At 44.4% G+C, this 26,120-nt stretch overlaps 1 protein-coding gene across 1 annotated transcript in view; it reads right to left on the minus strand.

Moving 5' to 3' along the window:
* Positions 1-12,686: 12,686 nt before the first annotated feature.
* cpne4a (copine IVa) overlaps positions 12,687-26,120 on the minus strand; it is a 46,958-nt gene continuing 33,524 nt past the window's right edge. The window contains exons 11-15 of the mRNA XM_053327345.1: positions 24,191-24,245; positions 22,637-22,688; positions 20,327-20,460; positions 19,551-19,787; positions 12,687-12,818 (exon numbers count right to left, since the gene is read on the minus strand). Of these exons, the coding sequence (XP_053183320.1) occupies positions 12,687-12,818; positions 19,551-19,787; positions 20,327-20,460; positions 22,637-22,688; positions 24,191-24,245 (610 nt within the window). The remainder of the gene's footprint in view (positions 12,819-19,550; positions 19,788-20,326; positions 20,461-22,636; positions 22,689-24,190; positions 24,246-26,120) is intronic.

Consider the following 26,120-nt stretch of genomic DNA (forward strand, 5'->3'; position numbering starts at 1 on the left):
AAAATCACTATAATGCCACGTTAAAATAATGCCACCGTAATATCACTTAAAATTACCGTAATATCTTTATAAAATTACCAGAATAGCTCTATAAAATTACCATAATATCTCTATAAAATTACCATAATATCTCTATAAAATTACCGTAATATATCTATAAAATTACTGTAATATCACTATAAAATTACTGTGATATCACTATAAAATTACCGTAATATCACTATAAAATTACTGTGATATCACTATAAAATTACCATAATATCACTATAAAATTACCGTAATATATCTATAAAATTACTGTAATATCACTATAAAATTACTGTGATATCACTATAAAATTACCATAATATCACTATAAAAATTACCGTAATATATCTATAAAATTACCGTAATATATCTATAAAATTACTGTGATATCACTATAAAATTACCGTAATATCACTATAAAATTACTGTGATATCACTATAAAATTACCATAATATCACTATAAAATTACTGTGATATCACTATAAAATTACCATAATATCACTATAAAATTACCGGAGTGAAGTGAAACATACAGGTGGGAAATATTCAGACTGGAAGTTTGGGAATATTGACTCGGAACAATCAACTTCCGGCTTGCAGAGGATTGCAGCATCATTCCCTGAAGACTCAATCACATTTTAAACTATCACTTCTGACTCTGTGGTGGTTATACCTTGAGTGAAACTTTATTATTTTATTACTTTATTATTTTATTATATATATATGTTAGAGGCAGAGTAGGTGTGATGTAAGTGGAGGTCTGATGAGATGAGGCTTCGGCTGGCAGCTGCTGATACTGGAACAGGATGAGAGAGACGAGCTGAGTGACAGAGGAGAGGAAACTCATTATCATATCCAACAAAACACACACACATACACACACATACATACACATACACACAGACACACATACACACAAACACACACACACACACACACACAGACACACACACATACACACACACATACACACACACAGACACATATACACATACATACATGCACACAGACACATACACACACACATACACACAGACACACACACACACACACACACACACACACACACACACACACACACACACCACACACACACAGACACACATACACACACACACACACACACACACACATACATTCACACACACACACACACACACACACACACACACACACACACACACACACACCACACACACACAGACACACATACACACACACACACACACACACATACATTCACACACACACACACACACACACACACACACACACACACACACACAGACAGTGAAACAAGCTTCCAGATGTTCATTATTATTAATTTAAAGGATTATTTGAATAAATAAATCAGTAGTGATATTTTTGATGGTGACATCTCTCTCCTTCCTTCCTTCCTTCCTTCCTTCCTTCCTTCCTTCCTCCCTCCCTCCTAACTTCTTTACTCTACACTACGTGTGATTAAACAGGAAGTAGAAGATAATAAAGCAGAAATATCCATAAATCATAGATGAGCTTTGAGTATTCATACGGCTGGAATTGGCAGAGAGAAGAAGAAAAAGAGACGAAATGAAGGATGCGATAAAGAGAAAGAGGATTTAAAGTGCAGTGAGAGACAGAGTGTAATAAATATATATACATGTTATTAAAGAGTGAGAAACAGAAACACATATAAAAATGTTTCTGAGCAGGAAGTGAAGTAGAAAAGGAGGATTTATATTAACCCTCCTGTTGTCCTCGAGTCAAGGAAGGAAGGAAGGAAGGAAGGAAGGAAGGAAGGGAGGAAAGGAGGGAAGGAAGGAAGGAAGGAAGGAAGGGAGGAAAGGAGGGAAGGAATGAAGGAAGGAAGGAAGGAAGGAAAGGAGGGAGGGAGGGAGGGAGGAAAGGAAGGAAAGGAAGGAAAGGAAGGAAGAAGGAAGGAAAGGAGGGAAGAAGGGAGGGAAGGAGGAAGGAAAGGAGGGAAGAAGGGAGGGAAGGAAGGAAAGGAGGGAGGAAGGAAGGGAGGAAAGGAAAGGAAGGAGGAAGGAAGAAGGAAGGAAAGGAGGGAAGAAGGAAAGAAGGACAGAGGAAAGAAAGAGAGGGGGAGGAAAGAAGGAAGGAAAGGAGGGAATGAAGGTAAGGAGGGAGGAAAGGAAAGAAGGAAGGAAAGGAGGGGGGAAGGAAAGAAGGAAGGAAGGAAGGAGGGAGGAAAGGAAAGAAGGAAAGACAGAGGAAAGGAAGAGAGAAGGAGGGAGGGAGGAAAAAAGGAAGGGAGGGAGGAAGAAGGAAGAAAGAAGGAAAGGATGGAGGAAGGAGGGAAGGAAAGAAGGAGGGAAGAAAGGGGGATGGAGGAAGAATTAGACGGGGTCAATTTGACCCTGGAGGACGACTGTTTTTTGGCTTGCTCATGAATATTTAAATGAGCTGCTGCCCATGCCCCTCTGTAACCATGGTTACGCTGAAAGGATAATAGAGAAAAACAATCAACATTGAAGTTGGAAGGACTCGGACGTCTACAGGCTACGATTACCTGTGAGACAGAGAGCAGACAAGGTTAGCTTATTGAAAGCATTAATAGTACATGAATGTTAATGGATATAGATGGATAGAGAGAGAGAGGGAGGAGGAGAGAGGAGAGAGAGGAAGAGGAGGAGAGAGAGGAAGAGGAGGAGAGAGAGAGGAAGGAGAGGAGAGAGAGGAAGACTACTACTACAGTCTACAGTTAGCCAATTAGCTGAGTTAGCAGCCGAGCTAGCCATCGAGCTAGCCGCTAAGATAGCCGCTGAGTTAGCCGCCGAGTTAGCAGCAGAAAGCTCTCAGATGTAGCGTCCATGTTTCTGGTAGAGGTGGTGACTTTGATTGACAGGTGACACTTGGTAAGGGGCGGGGCTTCAGCGTTTGGGAGCAGAGAAAGAGGCTGATTTTTACACAACTTTGAAGCCTAATTTCATATATTTGGTGATTTTTTTAATCATTCAAATTTGGCAGGATGGTTAACAACACACTTTTCTGTGGTATGTCAAACTCAGAACACATTTTTATTCTTACTTTACACAGACTTTAAACATAGAGAGGGTGTCTGCTGGTTCCACAGGAGAGGAACCTGTTAGCTGAAGGCTGATACCAGGAATGTGATGCTAAGGTGGTATTACAGTGATGTTAAGGTGGTATTACAGTGATAGAGATCCTCTGTATGGAGCTGCTGTGTGAAGCTGTGACAGGAAACTCATGTTCATCTGAATATATTAATATTCAATGTTTCTGACACACTGTGAGTATCTGTGTATGAAACCTGACCAACAATTTCCTTCCTCATGAAACATTTACAAAACAGCATTTATGAATATTTTGAATCTTGCATTATTCAAATCCATGTTTCCATGTTTCCTGCTGCTCCGCCACATTCACTGCTGGCTGCGTTCAAGCCTGAAATGTGTGTCAGGACTCTCTCCTGCAGGCTCATTCATAAAACACCAACATGTGGCTGCTGGCTGTGAAACTGCATCCCACAATATACAAACATGGAAATAAAATGAGTTTTTTGCAGCTGATACACATTTATATATATATATATATATATATATATATATATATATATATATATATACATATATATATATATATATATATATATATATATATATATGCAAATGTACAAATTCAAACATTCATAATCTATAAATTGTTCTCTGGGACCATAAATAGTGATTGTAAATGTCATTTTACTCCATAAATAAATATCACACACTCTCTGACAGCTTCATTAAGGATAAATCAAACTTTTATTAATGACTGATGGTGAAAGTTATGAATGTGAATTGGTGTAGAGACTAATTGCAACTCAATGTGCTTTACATAAAACATTTAACAGTAAGAAAAAACATGCAATTTGAAAAATAAAGACCTAAAACCAACGGAGAACAGCAGATCAGCAGATGTGAGGTTTGATCATGTGACTCCAGAACGATAAATGAGCAAATATCAGCAGGATGACATCATCACTGTTAATCAATAATAATGATAATGTGGTTAAAGGGTTGTGTTTATAAAGATGATGGTTAACGTCACCTGATTTCCTCCTTTGCTCCCGTCACCATGACGACAGCAGCCAGAGGGTGCTGCCACCGCTACGGCAACGTGATTTTTGGGGCACATGAAACAATGTTGTCATTTTTTTCTTGGAAGGACGGTCGGTAAAAAGGTTTCATGTTGTAATGTTTGTTTTACTGTTCCGATGAGATCAGCTGTTATGTACTCCTGGTTGCTAAGGTGGTTGCTAAGGCGGTTGCTAAGGCATCTCCACTCTCATATCTCAGATGTGATTCAGCTCCAACATGTACGGATGTGATTTGAGAAGTTGAACATTTGCAGTAAAGAAGGAGAAAAAGAAGTGAAATCCTGAAGCCGACCAATCAGAGCAGAGTTAGCTACTTACATGCTAAGTTCATTACTTAATTTGTTATTTCATTACTTAGTCCATAACTTACTTATTACCATTACTTAGCTAACCATTACTTAGGCGGTTGCTAAGGTGGTTGCTAAGGCAGTTGCTAAGTCGATTGCTAAGGTTGTTGCTAAGGTGGTTGCTAAGGCAGTTGCTAAGTCAGTTGCTAAGGTGGTAGCTAAACTGGTTGCTAAGGCGGTTGCTAAGGTGTTTGCTAAGGCGGTTACTAAGGCAGTTGCTAAGTCGGTTGCTAAGGTGGTAGCTAAACTGGTTGCTAAGGCGGTTTCCAAGGTGTTTGCTAAGGCGGTTGCCAAGTTGGTTGCTAAGTCGGTTGCTACGCCAGTTGCTAAGCTGGTTGCTAAGACGTCTCCACTCTCATATCTCAGATGTGATTTGAGACATTGAACATTTGGAGTAAAGAAGGAGAAAAAGAAGTGAAATCCTGAAGCCGACCAATCAGAGCAGAGTTAGCTACTTACCTAATTAGATCATGACTCAGTTAGTTTGTTACTAAGCTAAGGGCTGTGTTCCGTGGTTGCTAAGGGCTGTGTTCCGTGGTTGCTAAGGGATGTGTTCCGTGGTTGCTAAGGGCTGTGTTCCGTGGTAGCTAAGGGCTGTGTTCCGTGGTTGCTAAGGGATGTGTACCGTGGTTGCTAAGGGCTGTGTTCTGTGGTTGCTAAGGGATGTGTTCCGTGGTTGCTAAGGGCTGTGTTCCGTGGTTGCTAAGGGCTGTGTTCCGTGGTTGCTAAGGGATGTGTTCCGTGGTAGCTAAGGGCTGTGGTCCGTGGTTGCTAAGGGCTGTGTTCCGTGGTTACTAAGGGATGTGTTCCGTGGTAGCTAAGGGCTGTGTTCCGTGGTTGCTAAGGGCTGTGTTCCCTGGTAGCTAAGGGATGTGTTCCGTGGTAGCTAAGGGCTGTGTTCCGTGGTTGCTAAGGGCTGTGTTTCCTGGTAGCTAAGGGTTATGTTCCGTGGTAGCTAAGGGCTGTGTTCCGTGGTTGCTAAGGGCTGTGTTCCGTGGTTGCTAAGGGCTGTGTTCCGTGGTGGCTAAAGGCTGTGTTCCGTGGTTGCTAGGGGCTGTGTTCCGTGGTTGCTAAGGGCTGTGTTCCGTGGTTGCTACGGTGGTAGTTTATATAGAAGCTTCTTGAAGCCGACCAATCAGAGCAGAGTGAGCTTATCAGGAGGAGGGGGGGTGGGTTAGGGTTAGGGAGCTAAAACGGCCTGTTAACAGACAGAGGCTGAACTGAGGCGCTGCATAAAGGACCAGTAGAAGATAAATAAGGAGGTTTTTTTACATTTTAAAATAACCAACAATAAAATAATCCACATCCTGTTTTTGATTTGAGTTTGTTAATTGCTGGTTGTAGTTTGAAGCTGATCGAACTCTACGCTGAGCTTTGCTGTTTAGTCTCCATGGAAACAGAGCAGGGATGATGAGTGTAAACACTGATATGAGCTTTTAAACAGGCACGCTGGCCTCCTATTGGCTGTTCTTCCGTCTCCTCCTGCTCTTATCGGCTCGGCTCATTAAAGACCTGCTGAACCTTCTTTAATTAAACTGTTTTAATGAAGCTTTTATCCAGTCAAAGTCACAGAAACTGTCTCAGAGTGAAGAGACTCTGCTGACTGTTTCACTCAGAGGGAAGTTTGATTAAAAGTTTTTCAGAGTAAAGATTTCAGAGTAAAGTGTTGACATCAACAGAGTGAGGCCTTAAAATCCACCGGGACTGGTTTCTAATTTAACTGGTTTCTAATTTAACTGGTTTCTAATTTAACTGGTTTCTAATTTAACTGGTTTCCTTACTGAACAGCTCCAGCTGTGTTGAGCTTCCACCAGCAGATTCATCACAAATTCACAAATATATACAGCTAGCGTATTATTGGAGAGTTTGAAGTCATGACAGTAGAGGATCTGCACACTCCCTTGGGATGGCCGGCCTCCAGAGTATTCATGACGTCACTGACCGGCTGGGAATTGTCCCGTCCCTCCCGATGCCCCCCCCCCCCCCCCCCACACAGATCCACAGAACCACAGATCTGCTGAATCAGGTGTTTTTAGCGAGGTCTCAGCTGTGACTCACATGGAGTTCATCTGTCCTCTGTGTTCATGGATCTGAAACAGTCTCTGATTCTCTCTCTCAGCTTTGTGTTTGCAGTGACAGCAGGTCGCAGTCGAGTCGAGGCGTTGCTCTGTGAAGCTTTTGTCCTGTTGGCAGAGTTAATAACCTCCTGTCATCCTCCTCCTCCTCCTCCTCCTCCTCCTCCTCCTCCTGTCATCCTCCTCCTCCTCCTCCTCCTCCTGTCATCCTCCTCCTCCTCCTCCTCCTCGTCTTCACGCCTCCAAACAAACAGCTTCAGGTTTTAATTACTGCTGACGGAGGATGTTGGGACGGCTGAGAGAATCTCTTTATGAGGTTAAACACTCAGACAGCTGACGGTAACACACACACACACACACACACACACACACACACACACACACACAGACTGGTATAATGTATTAAATCTGAGCCATCTTCCTGAAGGCAGAACATATCTCTATGAAGTTAAACAGGGAAGCTGCAGCCTGAAGATGACTGAAATTCCTTTATCCTCCCTCCCTCCATCTTTCTTTCCTCCGTCCTTCCTCCTTTCCTTTCCACCCTTTCTTCCACCCTCTTTTCCTTTCTCCCTCCCTTCCTTCCTTCTTTCCTCCATCCTCCCTCCCTCCTACCTTCCTTCCTTCTTTCCTCTGTCCTTCCTTCCTTTCCTTCCTCCCTTCCTGCTTTCCTTTCCTCCCTTTCTTCCTCCCTCCTTCCCTTCTTTCCTTCCTTCCTTGACTCGAGGACAACAGGAGGGTTAAACCAGCAGAAACAGTCAGTGTGTGTGTGTGTGTGTGTGTGTGTGTGTGTGTGTGTGTGTGTAATGATTCCTCCTGTTCATACTGAGCATTAGATCCTTCATCATGTTTACAGGAAGTGATGGACTAAACCCACAGTCCTCCTTTTGTGGAAACATGGATTTAAAGGTTGATCTGAAGCTAGAGGTGGTGACTTTGATTGACAGGTGACACTCGGTAGGGGGCGGGGCTTCAGCGGACTCAGAGGCCACGCCCACACAGCGTTTGGGAGCAGAGAAAGAGGCTTCTTCCTTCTTACCTCCCTTCCTCTCTTCCTTCCTAGTGCCTTACATTTGGTAAAAAATATCATAGTATATGATTTTATCTAACCTACTCTCCACTTTCATCGGGTCATGTAGCATCAAGTTTTAACCCTTCGTTAATATTTGCTGGACAAGCTTTGAATTTGAAGTTTCATGCCTTTGTTTTAGGAAACAGTTCGTGTGACTGTTTACAGCATCGTTACCTGACTGCTTCCTATGTGAGAGCTGCTCATCATAGCAGAGCTTATGCTAATGTTAGCAGCTTATGCTAATGTTAGAATCACCAGGCAGAAGTGTTTCAGTTTGCTCCGTCTGCTTATTTGGTCAAATATTAACACAACAGAACAAACAGACGGCGGCTCTTCATTCACTCTCTCACACACACACACACACACACACACACACACACACACACACACACACACACACACACTCACTCACTCACTCTGAGCTCCGTCTGTTTGTTTGTTTTTCTGCTGCAACTCAAATAAAAATGAGACTTGAAGGTTTTTTCTGTCTGATAGAAACTGAGTCATTTATAAAAGCTGCTCATTAAACATATACACACACACACACACACAGACAGACACACACACACATACACACACACAGACAGACAGACAGATACACACACAGAGAAACACACGGACACAGACAGTTTGAACAAAAAAATGACTTTAAATATCAAAAACTCAAATGAATCTGAAACCTGAATGTTGCCCCCCCCCTCCCCCCCTCGTTGGGACCTTTAATGCTAACGTCTATTAGCATACAGCTGACATCACTGTTAGCCACAGTACAATTCATATTCAGTATTTGAACAAATGTTGGATTGAAACCCAGGGGGCTAATCGCTAAGCTAATATGCTAATACGAAGCTAACATGCTAATATACACACTTACACACTTTGTCAGGAAAAGGTCCCCACACTGCAGTACCGTGTGTGACCTCTGGGGTTCACACACACAGTCAGGAAAACCAACCTTGTGGGGACCAGGCCTATCAGGAGGCTGTTTGCTATTGATTACAATGCTCGTTACCATGGAAACCAGGAGTCGGTCCCCACAGGGTTGGTAATATGTCAGGTTTCGGTCCCCACCAGGATAGAAAAACACACTCTCACACACACACACACACAGAAACACACACACAGATGTTACTGATAAAACTTTTATTATCATAAGTCAGTTAGTCATGTCAACACAACGATAAGTCATGTGACCCGACACCTGTCCGTCATCTCGTCATCAGAACAAACAGAGCGGGAAATATTCTTCTTCTGTTGCATCAAAGCACGTTGAAAATAAAGATGTAAAATACAGAAACAAAAAAACATCAGCTGTACGTTTTAATTTTAACCCTGAAACACCAAGTGAGTCATGTGATCCGTTTGTATGACATCTCCTTTCTCTTTCTTTCTTTCTTTCTTTCTCCTCTTCCTCTTTTCTTTCTTTCTCCTCTTCCTCCTTTCTTTCTTTCTCCTCCTACTTCTTGTTCTTTCTCTTCTTTTTCCTTTATCTTTCTTTCCTTTTTTCTGTCTTCCTAGGTGATTTTTCTTTCTCCTCTTCCTCCTTTCTTTCTCCTCTTCCTCCTCTTTCTTTCTCCTCCTACTTCTTGTTCTTTCTCTTCTTCCTCCTTTATCTTTCTTTCTTTCTTTCTAGGTCTTTTGTGGTTACACCATTTGACATTTTCAGTCTCACTCATTTCAAATGATATAAAACCAACAAAACTACTAAATGTACATTTTAACAAACCTGATGCTGCTTTTAAAACTAGTTTAACTGATTTATGAATTCATCACTTATTAATCACTGAGCTTTATGCTAATTATTTGTCAGAAGGTAAAAAAATTAAATAATTACTTGATGGTTCAGAGTTTACAGGGTTAAAACTAAACGTCCTGTACAGGTCAGATAAAGCTGTGATTGGTCAGAGAGGCGGACAGAGAGGCGGACAGGTGTTCAGAGTCTCTAAATGTCTCCTCAGAGACTCAGGTTGTGCTTTTAAAGCTACTCACACATCGTTTACATGTGAACATGCGTCAGAGTAGAACGGCCCCCTCGTCGGGAACACTGTAAACATCATTATTACTCATATTATTATTATTATTATTCACTAGCAGGAAACAGAAAGCAGCGACCTGGACGAGGCCGCGTGGAGATGAGCATGCAAACAACAGTTCATGCTTCTGCCTCACCGAGGACGTTCACCTGGCACCAAAAAACGCTTCAACACACACCAGCCTGGAGACAAGTTCAGCAAAACCTCAATAAAGTCTTATAAAAACAACCCAGAGGAAGGATGGGGGGGCACGGGGGGGGGGGGGGGGGCATAGGGGGCATGAGGGGGCACAGACCAATCAGAGCAGAGTTAGCTACTTACCTAATTAGATAATGAGTGAATCAGTTAGTTTGTTACTTTGTTACTAAGCTAAGGGCTGTGTTCCGTGGTTGCTAAGGGCTGTGTTCCATGGTTGCTAAGGGCTGTATTCCATGGTTGCTAAAGGCTGTGTTCCGTGGTTGTTAAGGGCTGTGTTCCGTGGTTGCTAAGGGCTGTGTTCCATGGTTGCTAAGGGCTGTATTCCATGGTTGCTAAAGGCTGTGTTCCGTGGTTGCTAAGGGCTGTGTTCCGTGGTTGCTAAGGGCTGTGTTCCATGGTTGCTAAGGGCTGTGTTCCGTGGTTACTAAGGGCTGTGTTCCATGGTTGCTAAGGGCTGTGTTCCTCCTCTCTCTTCAGCAAAACCTCAATAAAGTCTTATAAAAACAACCCAGAGGAAGGATGGGGGGGGGCATAGGGGGCACGGGGGGGGGGGGAGGGGGGGGGCACAGGGGGTTTTCATACATTCCTCCATGGACCGGTTCCCTGGCCGTCATGCTGTCTGCAGGGAAGCAGCGTTTGTGTGTGTGTGTGTGTGTGTTTGTGTGTGTGTGTGTGTGACACTGTGTCTGGACCCTGCATGCACAGCGGACGCTAAAGCTGCTACGGTTAGCATTTATCTGACACGGAGCTTAAACTAACCCTGCTGCTGTGTATCATTCCTTCTTTAATTAGCATCAAAAATCAAATAATGAAAAATGACTTTTTATTTATTTATTTTTATTAATTATAACTAACCATCCTTTCCTTACTTCTTCCTTTCCTTACTTCTTCCCTTCCTTCCTTCCTTCCCTCCCTCCTTTCCTTACTTCTTCCCTTCCTTACTTCTTCCCTCCCTCCTTTCCTTCCTTTTTTCCTTCCCTCCTTCCCTTACTTCTTCCTTCTTCCCTCCCTCCTTTCCTTCCTTCTTCCTGCCTTCCTCCCTCCCTCCCTTCCTTCCTTCTTTCCTCCCTCCCTCCATCCTACCTAGAAAGTTAGTTTATTCCCTTTAAACAGTTCATTTTTCATTATTAGATTTTTGATCTTCTTTCTTTAAACTTTGAGTGTTTGATTCATGAATGATCTGCTGCTACGATCCGACGGGTCAGAGGGAGAAAGGAGCTGATACTATATTTATATTTATTATTATTTATCTTTGTCAAATTATACAAACTTCTACGTTAATGTTACCTGATTTATACGGTTTGATGTGCTTTTGTTCTTTTATGTCTTGTAAGTTGTGCTTTAAATAAAATGCATTATTATAAATATAATTATTATCATTATTAGTTATGTAAACAACTGAGTGTAATACCATGAACGTCCACCAGGAGAAACTACTCTCCGTTATGTTTTGACTGTTCCTTCTTTCCTTCCTTCCTTTCCTTACTTCTTCCTTCCTCCCTTCCCACCTTTCCTTACTTCTTCCTTCCCTTTTTTCCTTCCTTCCTCCTTTCCTACCTTCCTTCCTTCTTTCCTCCGTCCTACTTTCCTTCCTTCTTCCTCCATCCTTCCTACTTTCTTACCTCCCTCCTTTTCTTCCTCCATCCTTTCCTTCATTCTTCCTCCCTTCCTTCGTCCTTTCCTCCCTCCTTTCCTTCTTTCCTTCCTCCCTCCTTTCTTTCCTTCTTTCCTCCCTCCCTCCCTCCTTTCCTTCTTTCCTCCCTTCTTTCCTTCCTCCTTTCCTCCCTCCTTTCCTCCCTCCATCCTACCTAGAAAGTTATTTTAATCCCTTTGAACTACGACCGAGATGGTTTCTACACAGCTGACAGCGCTGATGTGCTTTTAATCTGAAAAGTTGACAGCGCTGATGTGCTTTTAATCTGAAAAGCTGAAACTTTGTGACATCATTAACAGATCATCAGCTAACGTTTGAAATAGTTTATCATTATTATTATCATTATTATTAGAGGTAGATTATGATGCATGTTAAACACAGTAACAGCTACTTATAGTCATTACGTTCAGTTTGATTTACTTTCATTTTAAATTCTTATTAATATCACAGTTTAACTTTAACATGCACTAAACCCCTAACCCTGCTTCAGCTCAGCTTCTACTCTTTATTAATAAAATTAATATTATATTTAACCTCCTGATGTAAACTGTGTGTGTGTGTGTGTGTGTGTGTGTGTGAGAGAGAGAGAGTGTGTGTGTGTGTGTTAGTGTCTTAGTGTGTGTGTGTGTGTGTGTGTGTGTGAGAGTGTGTTAGTGTCTGTGTGTGTGTGTCTGTGTGTGTGTGTGAGTGTGTGTGTTAGTGTCTGTGTGTGTTAGTGTGTGTGTTAGTGTCTGTCTGTGTGTGTTAGTGTGTGTGAGAGAGAGAGAGTGTGTGTGTGTGTGAGTGTTTGTGAGAGAGAGTGTGTGTGTGTTAGTGTGTGTGTTAGTGTCTGCCTGTATGTGTGTGTTAGTGTCTGTGTGTGTGTTAGTGTGTGTGTGTGTGTTAGTGTCTGTGTGTGTGTTAGTGTGTGTGTGTGTTAGTGTCTGTGTGTGTGTGTGTGTTAGTGTTTATGTGTGTGTGTGTGTGTGTGTGTTAGTGTCTGTGTGTGTTAGTGTGTGTGTGTGTGTGTGTGTGAATGTTAGTGTCTTAGTGTGTGTGAGAGTGTGTGTCTGTGTGAGTGTCTGTCTGTATATGTGTGTGTGTGTGTGTGTGTGTGTGTAGGTAAAATGCTGCGTGTTGCACCTTTAACGTCCGCTTTAACACAGAACAGTAAACATTAGTCTCAGCAGTCGTAGTTTTGGGGTCAGGGTCCAAACGACCTGGAAGACTGATACTGACTCGGCACTTTGGGCTTGATGCCCTTACTGTTGTAGTAGTCAACCACCTGGTTGGGCACTTCTGCTAGCACGCTCTTAGCCAGAGCAGCCGGAGACGCCTGAGGAAGAGGAAGAGGAAGAGGAGGAGGAGGAGGAGAAAGAGGGGGAGGAGGAGGAGGAGGAGGAAGAGGAGGAAACGTCAGTCAGAACATTACAGTGTTAAGTCATAAGTGTATTTATAAAAAAGGTGTAAAAAGCATTTCAACCATTTAGTTTTGAATTGTGGAGCTAGGATTAGCATAAACCCGTCCCTGCTGCTGTAGAGGTAGAAATACATTCAGCACACACTACTACTACTACAGTCTACAGTTAGCCAGTTAGCTGAGTTAGCTGCCGAGCTAACCGCTGAGTTAGCCACTGAGCTAGTAGCTGTGTTAGCCGCCGAGCTAACTGCTGAGTTAGCCACCGAGCTAGCAGCCGAGTTAGCCGCCGAGCTAACCGCTGAGTTAGCTGCCGAGCTAGCAGCTGAGTTAGCACCCGAACTAGCCGCCGAGCTAGCCGTCCGGCTAGCAGCTGAGTTAGCAGCAGAAAGCTCTCAGACGTAGCGTCCATGTTTCTGGTCAAAGTCAGAACACATATTTATTCTGAAGGTTTTTTCTTCTCTTCAATGAAAAGAAAGAACCTAAAAGTCTGCTGATCTTTTTAATCAGCATTTTTAATTAGTTTTATTTTGTCAGAACTTTTCAGATTGTGTTTCCAGCTGGACTGTGTGTGTGTGTGTGTGTGTGTGTGTTCCACTTGTTCTCTGTTGGACAGAAATATGATCCAGATGTTTATCATGAAGTTTCAAAATGCAGTCTTTCTTTCCTCTTTTCCAAAGCTTCACTATCTGATGTTTCATTTTCTTATGAACGTTTTATTGATATGAAAACACAACAGATGTAAACTGTGAACACACAATCTGATTTTTCTCCTGAAGGACAAATGATCTCACTGTTCATACAAAGTCAACCAGTTTACTACAGAATAATAATACACTAATATCACTTTATTTAAGTTACATTAATTGGATATAATGAAAATGCATAAACTCTCTCTGTCTCTCTCTTTCTTTTTTTTCTCTTTTTTTCTGTCTTTCTCTCTCTATGTCTCTCTATCTGTCCGTCTCTCTCTCTCTCTCTCTCTCTCTCTCTCTCTATGTCTCGCTGTCTCCCTCTCCCTCTGTCTCTCTCTCTCTCTCTGTCTCTCTCTCTGTCTTTATGTCTCTCTCTCCCCCGTCTTTCTCTCTCTTTCTCTCTCCCCCCGTCTTTCTCTCTCTCTCTCTCTGCCCCCCCCCGCCCCCCCCCCTCTCAGACAGATTGTGTTATTGTTTCAGGGCTTTTATTAAAACCTTTCCATCATATAAATATTATTCATGTCTTCATCTCAACCTTCCTGCTGTTTACTCAACACATTTATCATCTTTTATTCATTTTTCCTAAAAGTTCAATAAGTCAGATAGAAATGAAACCTTCAGATCCTGAGAGTGAGCTTTAAACATGATTATTGATCCTCCTTTCCTTCCTTCCATCCTTGCTTCCTCCCTCCCTCACTCCTTCCCTCCCTCCCCCCTTTCCTTTCTTTATCCCTTCTGTCTTTCCCTCCTTCCTTCCTCCCTCCCTCCCTCCTTTCCTTCCTTCCTCCCCTTCCTTCCTTCCTTCCCCCCTCCCTCCTATCTTCCCTCCTTCCTTCCTTTTCTCCCTCCCTCCTTCTCACTTTCTTTCCTCCCCCCTACCTTCCTCCCTACCTTCCTCCCTCACTCCTTCCCCCCCTCCCTCCTTTCCTTCCTTCCCTCCCTCCCTCCCTCCCTTCCTTTATTAATCCTAATATTTCTGATAGTTTATTTTCTCTCTTCCTGATTGAATAAAGCATCAGATGAGCTGAGTGCTCCTTCATCAGCACAGAGCATCATCTTCATCATGCTGAAGTGATTTCAAACAGGAAGTTGATTATACAACAGTGTTATTATCAATTATCACTGTTTACATGTTTAAACTTTACCTTCATAAACATCACAGCTCCATAGCAACCATCACAGCTCCATAGCAACCATCCCAGGTTACGACTGTAATGTGATTACTGCAACTAATCTGACTACTGCGACTGTAATCTGATTACTGCGACTGTAATCTGACTACTGCGACTAATCTGACTACTGCGACTGTAATCTGACTACTGCGACTAATCTGACTACTGTGACTGTAATCTGACTACTGCGACTATAATCTGACTACTGCAACTAATTTGACTACTGCAACTAATCTGACTACTGCGACTGTAATCTGACTACTGCAAATAATCTGACTACTGCGACTGTAATCTGATTACTGCGACTGTAATCTGACTACTGCGACTAATCTGACTACTGCGACTGTAATCTGACTACTGCGACTAATCTGACTACTGTGACTGTAATCTGACTACTGCGACTATAATCTGACTACTGCAACTAATTTGACTACTGCAACTAATCTGACTACTGCGACTGTAATCTGACTACTGCAAATAATCTGACTACTGCGACTGTAATCTGACTACTGCGACTGTAATCTGACTACTGCAACTAATCTGACTACTGCAACTAATCTGACTACTGTGACTGTAATCTGACTACTGCAACTAATCTGACTACTGCAACTAATCTGACTACTGCGACTGTAATCTGACTACTGCAACTAATCTGACTACTGCGACTGTAATCTGACTACTGCGACTGTAATCTGACTACTGCAACTAATCTGACTACTGTGACTGTAATCTGACTACTGCGACTAATCTGACTACTGTGACTGTAATCTGACTACTGCGACTATAATCTGACTACTGCAACTGTAATCTGACCACTGCAACTAATCTGACTACTGCGACTGTAATCTGACTACTGTGACTAATATGACTACTGCGACTGTAATCTGACTACTGCAACTGTAATCTGACCACTGCAACTAATCTGACTACTGCGACTGTAATCTGACCACTGTGACTAATCTGACTACTGCGACTAATCTGACTACTGCAACTAATCTGACTACTGCAACTAATCTGACTACTGCAACTAATCTGACTACTGTGACTGTAATCTGACTACTGCAACTAATCTGACTACTGCAACTAATCTGACTACTGCGACTGTAATATGACTACTGCGACTAATTTGACTACTGCAACTAATTTGACTACTGCGACTGTAATCTGACTACTGCGACTGTAATCTGACTACTGCAACTGTAATCTGACTACTGCAACTAATCTGACTACTGCAACTAATCTGACTACTGTGACTGTAATCTGACTACTGCGACTGTAATCTGACTACTGCAACTAATCTGACTACTGCGACTGTAATCTGACTACTGCAACTAATCTGACTACTGCAACTAATCTGACTACTGCGACTGTAATCTGACTACTGCAACTAATCTGACTACTGCCACTGTAATCTGACTACTGCAACTAATCTGACTACTGCAACTAATCTGACTACTGCGACTAATCTGACTACTGCGACTGTAATCTGACTACTGCGACTGTAATCTGACTACTGCAACTAATCTGACTACTGCAACTAATCTGACTACTGTGACTGTAATCTGACTACTGCCACTGTAATCTGACTACTGCAACTAATCTGACTAATGCAACTAATCTGACTACTGCAACTGTAATCTGACCACTGCGACTGTAATCTGACTACTGCAACTAATCTGACCACTGCAACTAATCTGACTACTGCGACTGTAATCTGACCACTGAGACTAATCTGACTACTGCGACTGTAATCTGACCACTGTGACTAATCTGACTACTGCGACTGTAATCTGACTACTGTGACTAATATGACTACTGCGACTGTAATCTGACTACTGCAACTAATCTGACCACTGCAACTAATCTGACTACTGCAACTAATCTGACTACTGCGACTGTAATCTGACTACTGCCACTGTAATCTGACTACTGCAACTAATCTGACTACTGCAACTAATCTGACTACTGCCACTGTAATATGACTACTGCAACTAATCTGACTACTGCAACTAATCTGACTAATGCGACTAATCTGACTACTGCGACTGTAATCTGACTACTGCAACTAATCTGACTACTGCAACTAATCTGACTACTGCAACTTATCTGACTACTGTGACTGTAATCTGACTACTGCCACTGTAATCTGACTACTGCAACTAATCTGACTAATGCGACTAATCTGACTACTGCAACTGTAATCTGACTACTGTGACTAATATGACTACTGCGACTGTAATCTGACTACTGCAACTGTAATCTGACCACTGCAACTAATCTGACTACTGCGACTGTAATCTGACCACTGAGACTAATCTGACTACTGCGACTGTAATCTGACTACTGTGACTGTAATCTGACTACTGCCACTGTAATCTGACCACTGCAACTAATCTGACTACTGTGACTGTAATCTGACTACTGCGACTGTAATCTGACTACTGCAAATAATCTGACTACTGTGACTGTAATCTGACTACTGCAACTAATCTGACAACTGCGACTGTAATCTGACTACTGCAACTGTAATATGACTACTGCGACTGTAATCTGACTACTGCAACTGTAATCTGACTACTGTGACTAATATGACTACTGCGACTGCACCTTCTTTCCTCCTTTCCATCCTTCCTTCCTTCCTCTCTCCCTTTCTTCCTCCCTCCCTCCTTTCCTTCCTTCCTCCCTCCCTCCTTTCCTTCCTTCCTACCTTCCTCCTTTCCTTCCTTCTTCGTTCCTTCTTTCCTCCCTTCCCTCCTCCTTTCCTTCCTTCCTTCCTTCCTTCCTCCCTCCCTCGCTCCTCTCCTCCCTTCTTTCCTCCGTTCTATGTTATTATTATTATTATATTTTTTTGTTTTGAATGGTTTGATTTGACCCGCTGTGATTGGTCGCTGATTGTCCTCGCCTCTTTTTTGGGGCCAAAGACAGAAAGTCATTGATCAGTTGGATTAAAAGCCGGGAGGGAAACTAATATGAGTCAAAGTGTTGAAGATGAATCAGCTGTTCAGTCTGAGAGGAAAGATGCTTCACGCCTGATTGGCTGGAAGATTGTTCTTCTTAGAGTGGAAACTCATTTTCTTCAATAATATCTCTCTCTCTCTCTCTCTCTCTGTCTGTCCCTCCCTCCCTCTCTCTCTCCCTCTCTCTCTCTCTCTCTCTCTCTCTTTCTCTCTCTCTCTCTGTCTCTCCCCCCCCCCCCTCTCCTTTCATCTCTCTCTGGGCTCATTGTTCTCAGTCGTTCACACAAACTTGTAACTTAATCTTTAAACACCATCTGCTCTCCATATTTAACATTTCAGGGCTGATAGTGAATATTAGTAAGTTGAGGACAACAAAGCTGCCTGTAAATGAACATATGTTTAATGGAATACGTTTAAAAAGTGATATATGATAATATATAATTATGTAATGATATAATTAGCAGAAAAGATGAACTGATGTGGTATCAGACCCAGAACCAGATTTTATGGTTCGCCAAAATGGCTCAATAAAAATGTGAAAGATTGATGTACTTGAACGAAATTTGGTATATATATGTATCATGTCCAGACGCACAAAAAAGTCAGTGGGACCCATGACGTCACTCCAACAGGAAGTCGGCCATTTTGAAAAATATGTGCGATTTTTTTTCCTGCCTAAACGTTCCCCAAAACTCACCAAAGGTTGCATTCATGTCCGACCCAGCGAAAACGCATCCTGGTGGAGATACAACTCATAAAATCCAAAATACATTAACCCTCCTGTTGTCCTCAAATCAAGGAAGGGAGGGAGGAAGGAAGGAAGGACGGAGGAAGGAAGGACGGAGAAAGGAAAAGAAGGAAGGAAGGTAAAAGGAAGGAAGGTAAAAGGAAGGAAGGGAGGAAGGAAGGAAGGAAGGGAGGAAGGAAGGAGGAAGGAAGGAAAGAAGGAAGGAAGAAAGAGTCAAAACAGAAGGGGTCAATTTGACCCGGGAGGACGACAGGAAGGTTAAAAATATGAGTGGAAATGTCAGACAGAGGAAAGAAGCAAGGAAGGAAGGTAGGAGGGAGAGAGGAAAGAAGGAGGGAGGGAGGGAGAAATGAAAAAAGAGGAAGGGAGGAAGGTAGTAAAGAAGGAAGTAGGGAAGGAAGGAAGGACAGAGGAAAGAAGCAAGGAAGGAAGGTAGGAGGGAGGGAGGAAAGAAGGAGGGAGGGAGGGAGGGAGAAAGGAAAAGAGGAAGGGAGGAAGGTAGTAAAGAAGGAAGGAGGGAAGGAAAGAAGGACAGACGGAAGGAAGGGAGGAAGGTAGGAGGGAGGGAAGAAGGAAGGGAAGACGGACAGACTGTAGGAAGGAAGGAAGGACAGAGGAAAGAAGGAAGGAAGGTAGGAAGGACAGAGGAAAGAAGGAAGGAAGGTAGGAGGGAGGGAGGAAGGAAGGAAGGAAGGTAAGAGGGAGGGAAGAAAGAAGGAAGGAAAGAAGGACAGAAGGAAGGAAGGAAGGACAGAGGAAAGAAAGTAGGAGGGGAGGGAGGAAAGAAGGAAGGTAGGTAGGAAAGAAAGGAAAGAAAGAAAGAAGGAGGGAAGGAAGGAAAGAAGGAAGGGAGGAAAGAGAGAGAGAAGGAGGGAGGGAGGAAAGAAGGAAGGAAAGAAGGACAGAAGGAAGGAAGGAAGGTAGGAGGGAGGGAGGGAGAGATGGAAGGAAGGAAGGACAGAGGAAAGAAAGAACCCAAACCCTAACTCCAACAGGAAATCGTCCATTTTGAATTGAATTAGCGTTTTTGGCGCTGTTGCAGCTTTAATTATTATTCTTACTTCCTGTCGGAGACTCACGTGTTTGAAGTTGCGGAAGGGGACGAACTGGACGATGTCTCGGAGGACCGGCTCTCCTTTGGGCGAGCGCAGGATCCCGTCGTCTCCGTCCAGCATCTGCATGTCGCTGAAGTCGGCGTTCCCAATCCCGACGATGATGACGGACATCGGGAGGTGGGACGCCTGGACGATGGCCTCTCTGGTGTCGGCCATGTCTGTGATGACGCCGTCGGTCAGGATCAGCAGGATGAAGTATTGCTGAGAGAAGAAGAACATCACAGATAAATAAAGTACTCCCTTCCTTCTTCCTCCCTTCCTTCCTCCCTCCTTTCCTTCCTTCCATCCTTCCTTCCTCCCTTCCTTCTTTGTCCCTCCCTTCCTTCCTTCCATTCCTCCCTTCCATCTTCCCTTCCTTCTTTCCTCTGTCCTTCTTTCCTCCCTCCCTCCCTCCTTCCTCCCTTCCTTTCTTCCACCCCTTCCATCCTTCCTTCCTTCTTCCTCCCTCCCTCCTTTCCTTCCTTCTTCCTCCCTCCCTCCTTTCCTTCCTTCCTTCTTTCCTTCCTTCCTTCCTCCCTCCTTTCCTTCCTTCTTCCTTCCTCCGTTCCATCCATCCTGCCTTCTTTCCTCTGTCCTTCTTTCCTCCCTACCTCCCTCCTTTCCTCCCTACCTCACTCCCTTCCTTCCTTCCTTCCTCCCTTCCATCCTAACTTCCTCCTTCCTTTCTTTCCTTCCATCCTTCCTTCCCCCCTTCCTTCCTTAAGCAGGAAGATGGATCATTAAACATCAGTCTCTCTCACCATGGCCTCTTTGGTGTTGACCTCCTGAGAGGCGGAGTTGGCGACCTTCTGGATGATGGGAGCGATGTTGGTCGGGCCGTAGAGCTGCAGCTTGGGGAGGCAGGCCTGGTACGCCTCCACCACACCCTGAATACCTGACGGGTTACCACGGCAACAAACCAATCAATACTCATCAATACTTCAAGACAACTTTATTCATCTCTTAAAGGGCAGACACACAACACACTGACACACTGGTCCAATACATAGATCATTATCCCTCCTGCTGTCCTCCAGTCAAGGAAGGAAGGGAAGGAAGGGAGGAAAGGAAGGGAGGAGGGAAGGAAAGGAGGGAGGAGGGAAGGAAAGAAGGACAGAAGGATGGAAGGGAGGGAGGAGGGAAAGGAAGGAAGGAAGGGAGGAAAGAGAGAGAGAAGGAGGGAAAGAAGGAAAGAAGGAAGGGAGGGAGGAAAGAGAGAGAGAAGGAGGGAGGGAGGAAGGACAGACAGAAGGAAGGAAGGAAGGAAGGACAGAGGAAGGAAGGAAGGAAGGGAGGAGGGAGGGAGGGAGGAAGGTAGGACAGGTGGAAGGAAGGAAGGACAGAGGAAAGAAGGAAGGAAGGAAGGAAGGTAGGAGGGAGGGAGGAAGGACAGAGGAAAAAGGAAGGAAGGTAGGAGGGAGGGAGGAAAAAAGGAAGGTAGGAAAGAAAGGAAGGAAAGAAGAAAGGGGGATGGAGGAAGGAAAGAAGGAAGGGAGGACGAAGGAAGGAAGGAAGGAAGGTAGGAGGGAGGGAGGAAAGAAGGAAGGAGGGAGGGAGGGAAAAAGGAAAATAGTAAGGTAGGAAAGAAGGAAGGAGGGAAGGAAAGAAAGAAGGACAGAAGGTACAAAGAAAGGGGGATGGAAGAAGGAAGGGAAGAAAGAGATAGAAGGAGGGTGGGAGGAAGGACAGACGGAAGGAAGGAAGGAAGGAAGGGCGGAGGAAGGAAGGAAGGTATGAGGGGAGGGAGGTAGGTAGGAAGGAGGGAGGGAGTAAAGAAGGAAGGAGGCAGGGAGGAAAGAGAGAGAGAAGGAGGAAGAGAGGAAGGACAGACGGAAGAAAGAAGGAAGGAAGGAAGGTAGGAGGGAGGAAGGGAGAAAGGAAAAGAGGAGGGGAGGAAAGAGAGAGGAAGGAAAAAAGAGAGAAGGAGGGAGGAAGGACAGATTTCTACTATTTCTAACGTTCCAGCAGCAGAGCAGAAGCTTAATCACAGCAGCAGCAGCATCCTCTGGAGGACCGCTGGGGCTCAGACATGTCCCAGCATGCCCGGGCAGCGGCGGCGGCGGTGTGATTTAATGTCAGAAGGTCACACAGAACAACATCACACTTACTCACAGCCGTAATTAAGAGAGCTGAAGTGTCTCTGAAAGCCGATCAATGAGCTTTAGCAGCCGAGAGGGCGAGAGACCTTCAGCTGAACAGTCTCTCTCTCTCTCTCTCTCTCTCTCTCTCTCTCTCTCTCTCTGACCCTCTCTCTCTCTCTCTCTCTCTCTCTGACCCAACATGAAGCAGCTGGGAAGTGTTTTAGCTTAACCTGAAGACATAAAAACAACCGCTGCTGTCTGGTTGGCATGCTAATTAACAAGCTCAGTAATTAGCGTCAAAGCTAACTGCTGAAAACACAACGTCTGCTTGTTGCTTTTCTGTAAATCAGACTTCCTGTTGTTGTTAGAACAACTTTTCTTTCTTTTCTTGATGGAGAGAAGCTAACATATGAAAATAAAGCTAACAGATTCCCTCTGCTCCCAGGATTTATGCTAAGCTAGGCTAACAGTTTCCCTCTGCTCCCAGTCTTTGTGCTAAGCTAGGCTAACAGTTTCCCTCTGCTCCCAGTCTAGGCTAACTGTTTCCCTTTGCTCCCAGTCTTTGTGCTAAGCTAGGCTAACCGTTTCCCTTTGCTCCCAGTCTTTGTGCTAAGCTAGGCTAAAAGTTTCCCTCTGTCCTCAGTCTTTGTGCTAAGCTAGGCTAACAGTTTCCCTCTGCTCCCAGTCTAAGGCTAACCATTTCCTAAAAAATTAAACAGATTTATTTTATGTATTTATTCATACCTTCAGATTTATTATTCAGCTCTTTGGGATGACTCTGGAAACTTTTCATTTTTACATATAAAGATGTTTAATAAGTGAATGAAAGTGTGATGTGGTCCATGATGAGAAGAGAAGAAGAGAAGCAGCAGGAGGACTCTCACACCTGGAGCCTCTTCTGTCACTAAAGGCTTCAGATGGATGAAGCTCACACTAATCCTCACATCAAACCCGTCCTCTCCGGGCCTCCGTCAGATATCAGAGACTCACCTGCACACTCTGGATTCTCCTCGTTAAAATTCACTGCGAAGTCGTGAGAGACCTGAAGGAGAGAAAGAGACGCTGTTTGATCTCTGTGTTAAAAAAAACTATAACAATGAAACAACCTCTCTCTTTATGTCTCTCTCTTTATTTCTCTCACTCTCTCTTTATTTCTGTCCCTTTATTTCTCTCTCTCTCTCTTTATTTCTCTCTTTGTCCCTCTCTCTGTCTCTCTCTCTTTCTCTCTCTATTTTTCTCTTTCTCTCTTTTTGTCTCTCTCTCTCTCTTTCTTTTCCCTCTCTTTTTCTCTCTGTCTCTCCCTCTCTCTCTTTGTCTCTCTCTCTCTCTCTCTCTTTGTCTCTCTCTCTCTCTTTCCTCTCTCTCTTTGTCTCTCTCTCTCTCCCTCTCTCTCTCTCTTTTCATGTAATTTCCAGTTTTTCATTTTCTTCTTCTCGACATCTAATCTGAGCAGCTGACGACGGTCTCAGGACAGTTTGATAGTGAGTGGAGACATCGGGCCGGCTGCTGTGCAGGAAGTGTCAATCACTCACCGGTCGCCAGGGGCAACCGTCCTCAGACTCATTTAGTAAAACAACAAAGTGTCAGAAGAACCAAAGCAAACGTTGCTTAGAGTCTGTTAGTGTTCACATCTTTATAGATTAACCCTCCTGTGGTCCTTAAGGAAGGAAAGGAGGAAGGAAGGAAGGAAGGAAGGAATGAAGGGGGGAAGGAAGGAAAGAAGGACAGAGGAAAGAAGGAAGGAATGAAGGTATAGGGGAGAAGAAAGAAGGAGGGAGGGAGGAAGGAAAGGAAAGAAAGGAAGACGGAAGGAAGGGAGGGAGGAAGGAAGGAGGGAAGGAGAAAGGAAATGAGGAAGGAAGGAAGGAAGGTAGGGGAGAATAAAGAAGGAGGGAGGGAGGAAAGGAGGAAGGAAAGGAAAGAAGGATAGAGGAAGGAAGGAGGGAAGTAAGGACGGAAGGAAAGGAGGAAGATGGAAGGAAGGAAGGGAGGGAGGAAGGAGGGAGTGAAGGAGGAAGGAATGGAGGAAAGGAAAGAAGGAAGGGAGGAAGGAAAGGGAGGAAAGGAGGAAGGAAAGAAGGATAGAGGAAAGAAGGAAGGGATGAAGGTAGGAGGGAGGGAGAAAGGAAGGAAAGAAGGACAGAGGAAAGAAGGAAGGGAGCAAGGTAGGAGGGAGGGAGAAAGGAAGGAAAGAAGGACAGAGGAAAGAAGGAAGGTAGGAGGGAGGGAGGAAGGAAGGAAAGAAGGACAGAGGAAAGAAGGAAGGTAGGAGGGAGGGAGGAAGGAAGGAAAGAAGGTAGGGAGGACGACAGGAAGGTTAAATCTTATTTTCTCCATATAGATGACGTCAGTGACTCAGCATGAAACTCATCACAATCACAATATCATACTGAGGAAGAGGAGGAGGAGGAGGAGGAGGAAGAGGAGGAGGAGGAGGAGGAGGAGGAGGAAGAGGAGGAGGAGGAGGAGGGGGAGGAGGAGGAAGAGGAAGACCAGTAATCACTTGGCCTCCGCTGGCTGACAGAGAGCATGCTGGGAGATTACCTTGTAGTCAGGAGGGATCTGAGCACCGAAGCCGAACGCAGGGAACATTTTATCACTGTGAGAAAAAGAAGAAGAGAAGAAGAAATCAGTGGCTGTGATTGGCTGCCAGCGGGAGGAGGGACTGTGATTGGCTGCCAGCGGGACTTAACGAGCTCATTCAGACCGACTCTCCTCTGATTGGCCGTGGGACTGATTACTTCCTGTTCGCTTCATAGATTTTAATGTTTCCTCTTCCTGTCGTCCTCCCGTCTGTTTTCACTGTTCCTTCTTTCTTTCCTTCCTGCCTCCCTTCCTTCTGTCCTTCCCCTTCCTTCCTTCCTTCCTTCTGTCCTTCCCCCTTCCTTCCTTCTTTTCCTTTCCTGCCTTCCTTCCTTCTTTTCCTTCCCCCCTTCCTTACTTCCTTTCCTCTACTCCTTCCTTCCTTCTTTCCCTCCTTCCTCCCTCCCTCATTTCCTTCCTTCTTCCTCCCTTCCTAACGTCAATCCTTGACTCGAGGACAACAGAAGGGTAAATTTAATTTAAAGAGACTCAACATTCCCACATGAGCAACCAACCAAAATAAAAGGAAGGAAGGAAGGAAGGAAGGAAGGACAGGAGGGAGGAAGGAAGGACAGAGGAAAGAAGGAAGGGACGAAGGAAAGGAGGGAGGTAGGAACCAAGGAAGGACAGGAGGGAGGAAGGAAGGAAGGAAGGAAAGAAGGAAGGGAGGAAGGAAGGAAGGACAGAAAGAAGGAAGGAGGGAGGGAATGAAGAAAGGAAGGAAGGAAGGAAGGAAGGAAGGAAGGAAGGAAGGACAGAAAGAAGGAAGGGAGGAAGGACGGAAGGAAGGACAGAAAGAAGGAAGGAGGGAGGGAAGGAAGGAAGGAAGGAAGGAAGGACAGAAAGAAGGAAGGAGGGAGGAAGGGAGGAAGGAGGGAAAGAAGGAAGGAAGGAGAGAGGAAGGACAAAAGAAGGAAGGAGGGAGGGAAGGAAGGAAGGAAGGAAGGAAGGAAGGTAGGGAGGAAGATGGAAGGAAGGACAGAAGGGAGGGAGGGAGGAAGGAAGGACAGAGGAAAGAAGGAAGGGACGAAGGAAAGGAGGGAGGTAGGAACCAAGGAAGGACAGGAGGGGGGAAGGAAAGGAGGGAGGAAGGAAGGAAGGACAGAAGGAAGATGGACAGAAAGAAGGAAAGAAGGAAAGGAGGAAGGAAATGAGGAAGGGAGGAAGGGAGGAAGGAAGGGAGGAAGGACAGAAAGAAGGAAGAAGGAAGGAAGGAAGGAAGGAAGGAAGGAGGGAGGAAGGACAGGAAGGTTAAAGAGTCTAGACCTGCTCTGTGTGTATATATGAATAATTAGTGATTGATTCTAACCTTGAATATAAAGTCTTCTCTGTGCTTTGAGGATTGTTCTGTGTCAGCTGGTCTGAATGTGTCAGCTGTTTAGATTTAAATCTGGTATATGTCCCTGAAACCAGCAGGAAGTCTGAACACAGCAGCCAGCAGCTCTGAGATGTGACAAGTTTAATCAAATAAAAGTCACATGATGAGAGTCAGCATCACACAGAGAGAGCAGAGAGGAATCTGAAGTTCCTGTTGTCCTCGAATCAAGGAAGGAAGGGAGGGAGGAAGGGAGGAAGAAGGAAGGAAGGAAGGGTGGGAGGAAGGGAGGAAGGAAGGAATGAAGGAAGGAAGGAAGGAAGGAAGAAGGAAGGAAGGAAGGACAGGAGGGAGGGAGGGAGGAAGGAAGGAAGGAAGAAAGGAAGGAAGGAAGGAAGGACAGAAAGAAGGAAGGAAGGAAGGAAGGTAGGGAGGAAGAAGGAAGGAAGGACAGGAGGGAGGGAGGGAGGAAGGAAGGAAGGAAGGAAGGAAGGACAGAAAGAAGGAAGGAAGGGAGGAAGGAGGGACGGAGGAAGGAAGGAAGGAAGGACAGGAGGGAGGAAGGAAAGGAGGGAG

This window comes from Scomber japonicus, chromosome 10 (assembly GCF_027409825.1).
Source record: "Scomber japonicus isolate fScoJap1 chromosome 10, fScoJap1.pri, whole genome shotgun sequence".
NCBI classification, from domain to species: Eukaryota; Metazoa; Chordata; class Actinopteri; order Scombriformes; family Scombridae; genus Scomber; species Scomber japonicus.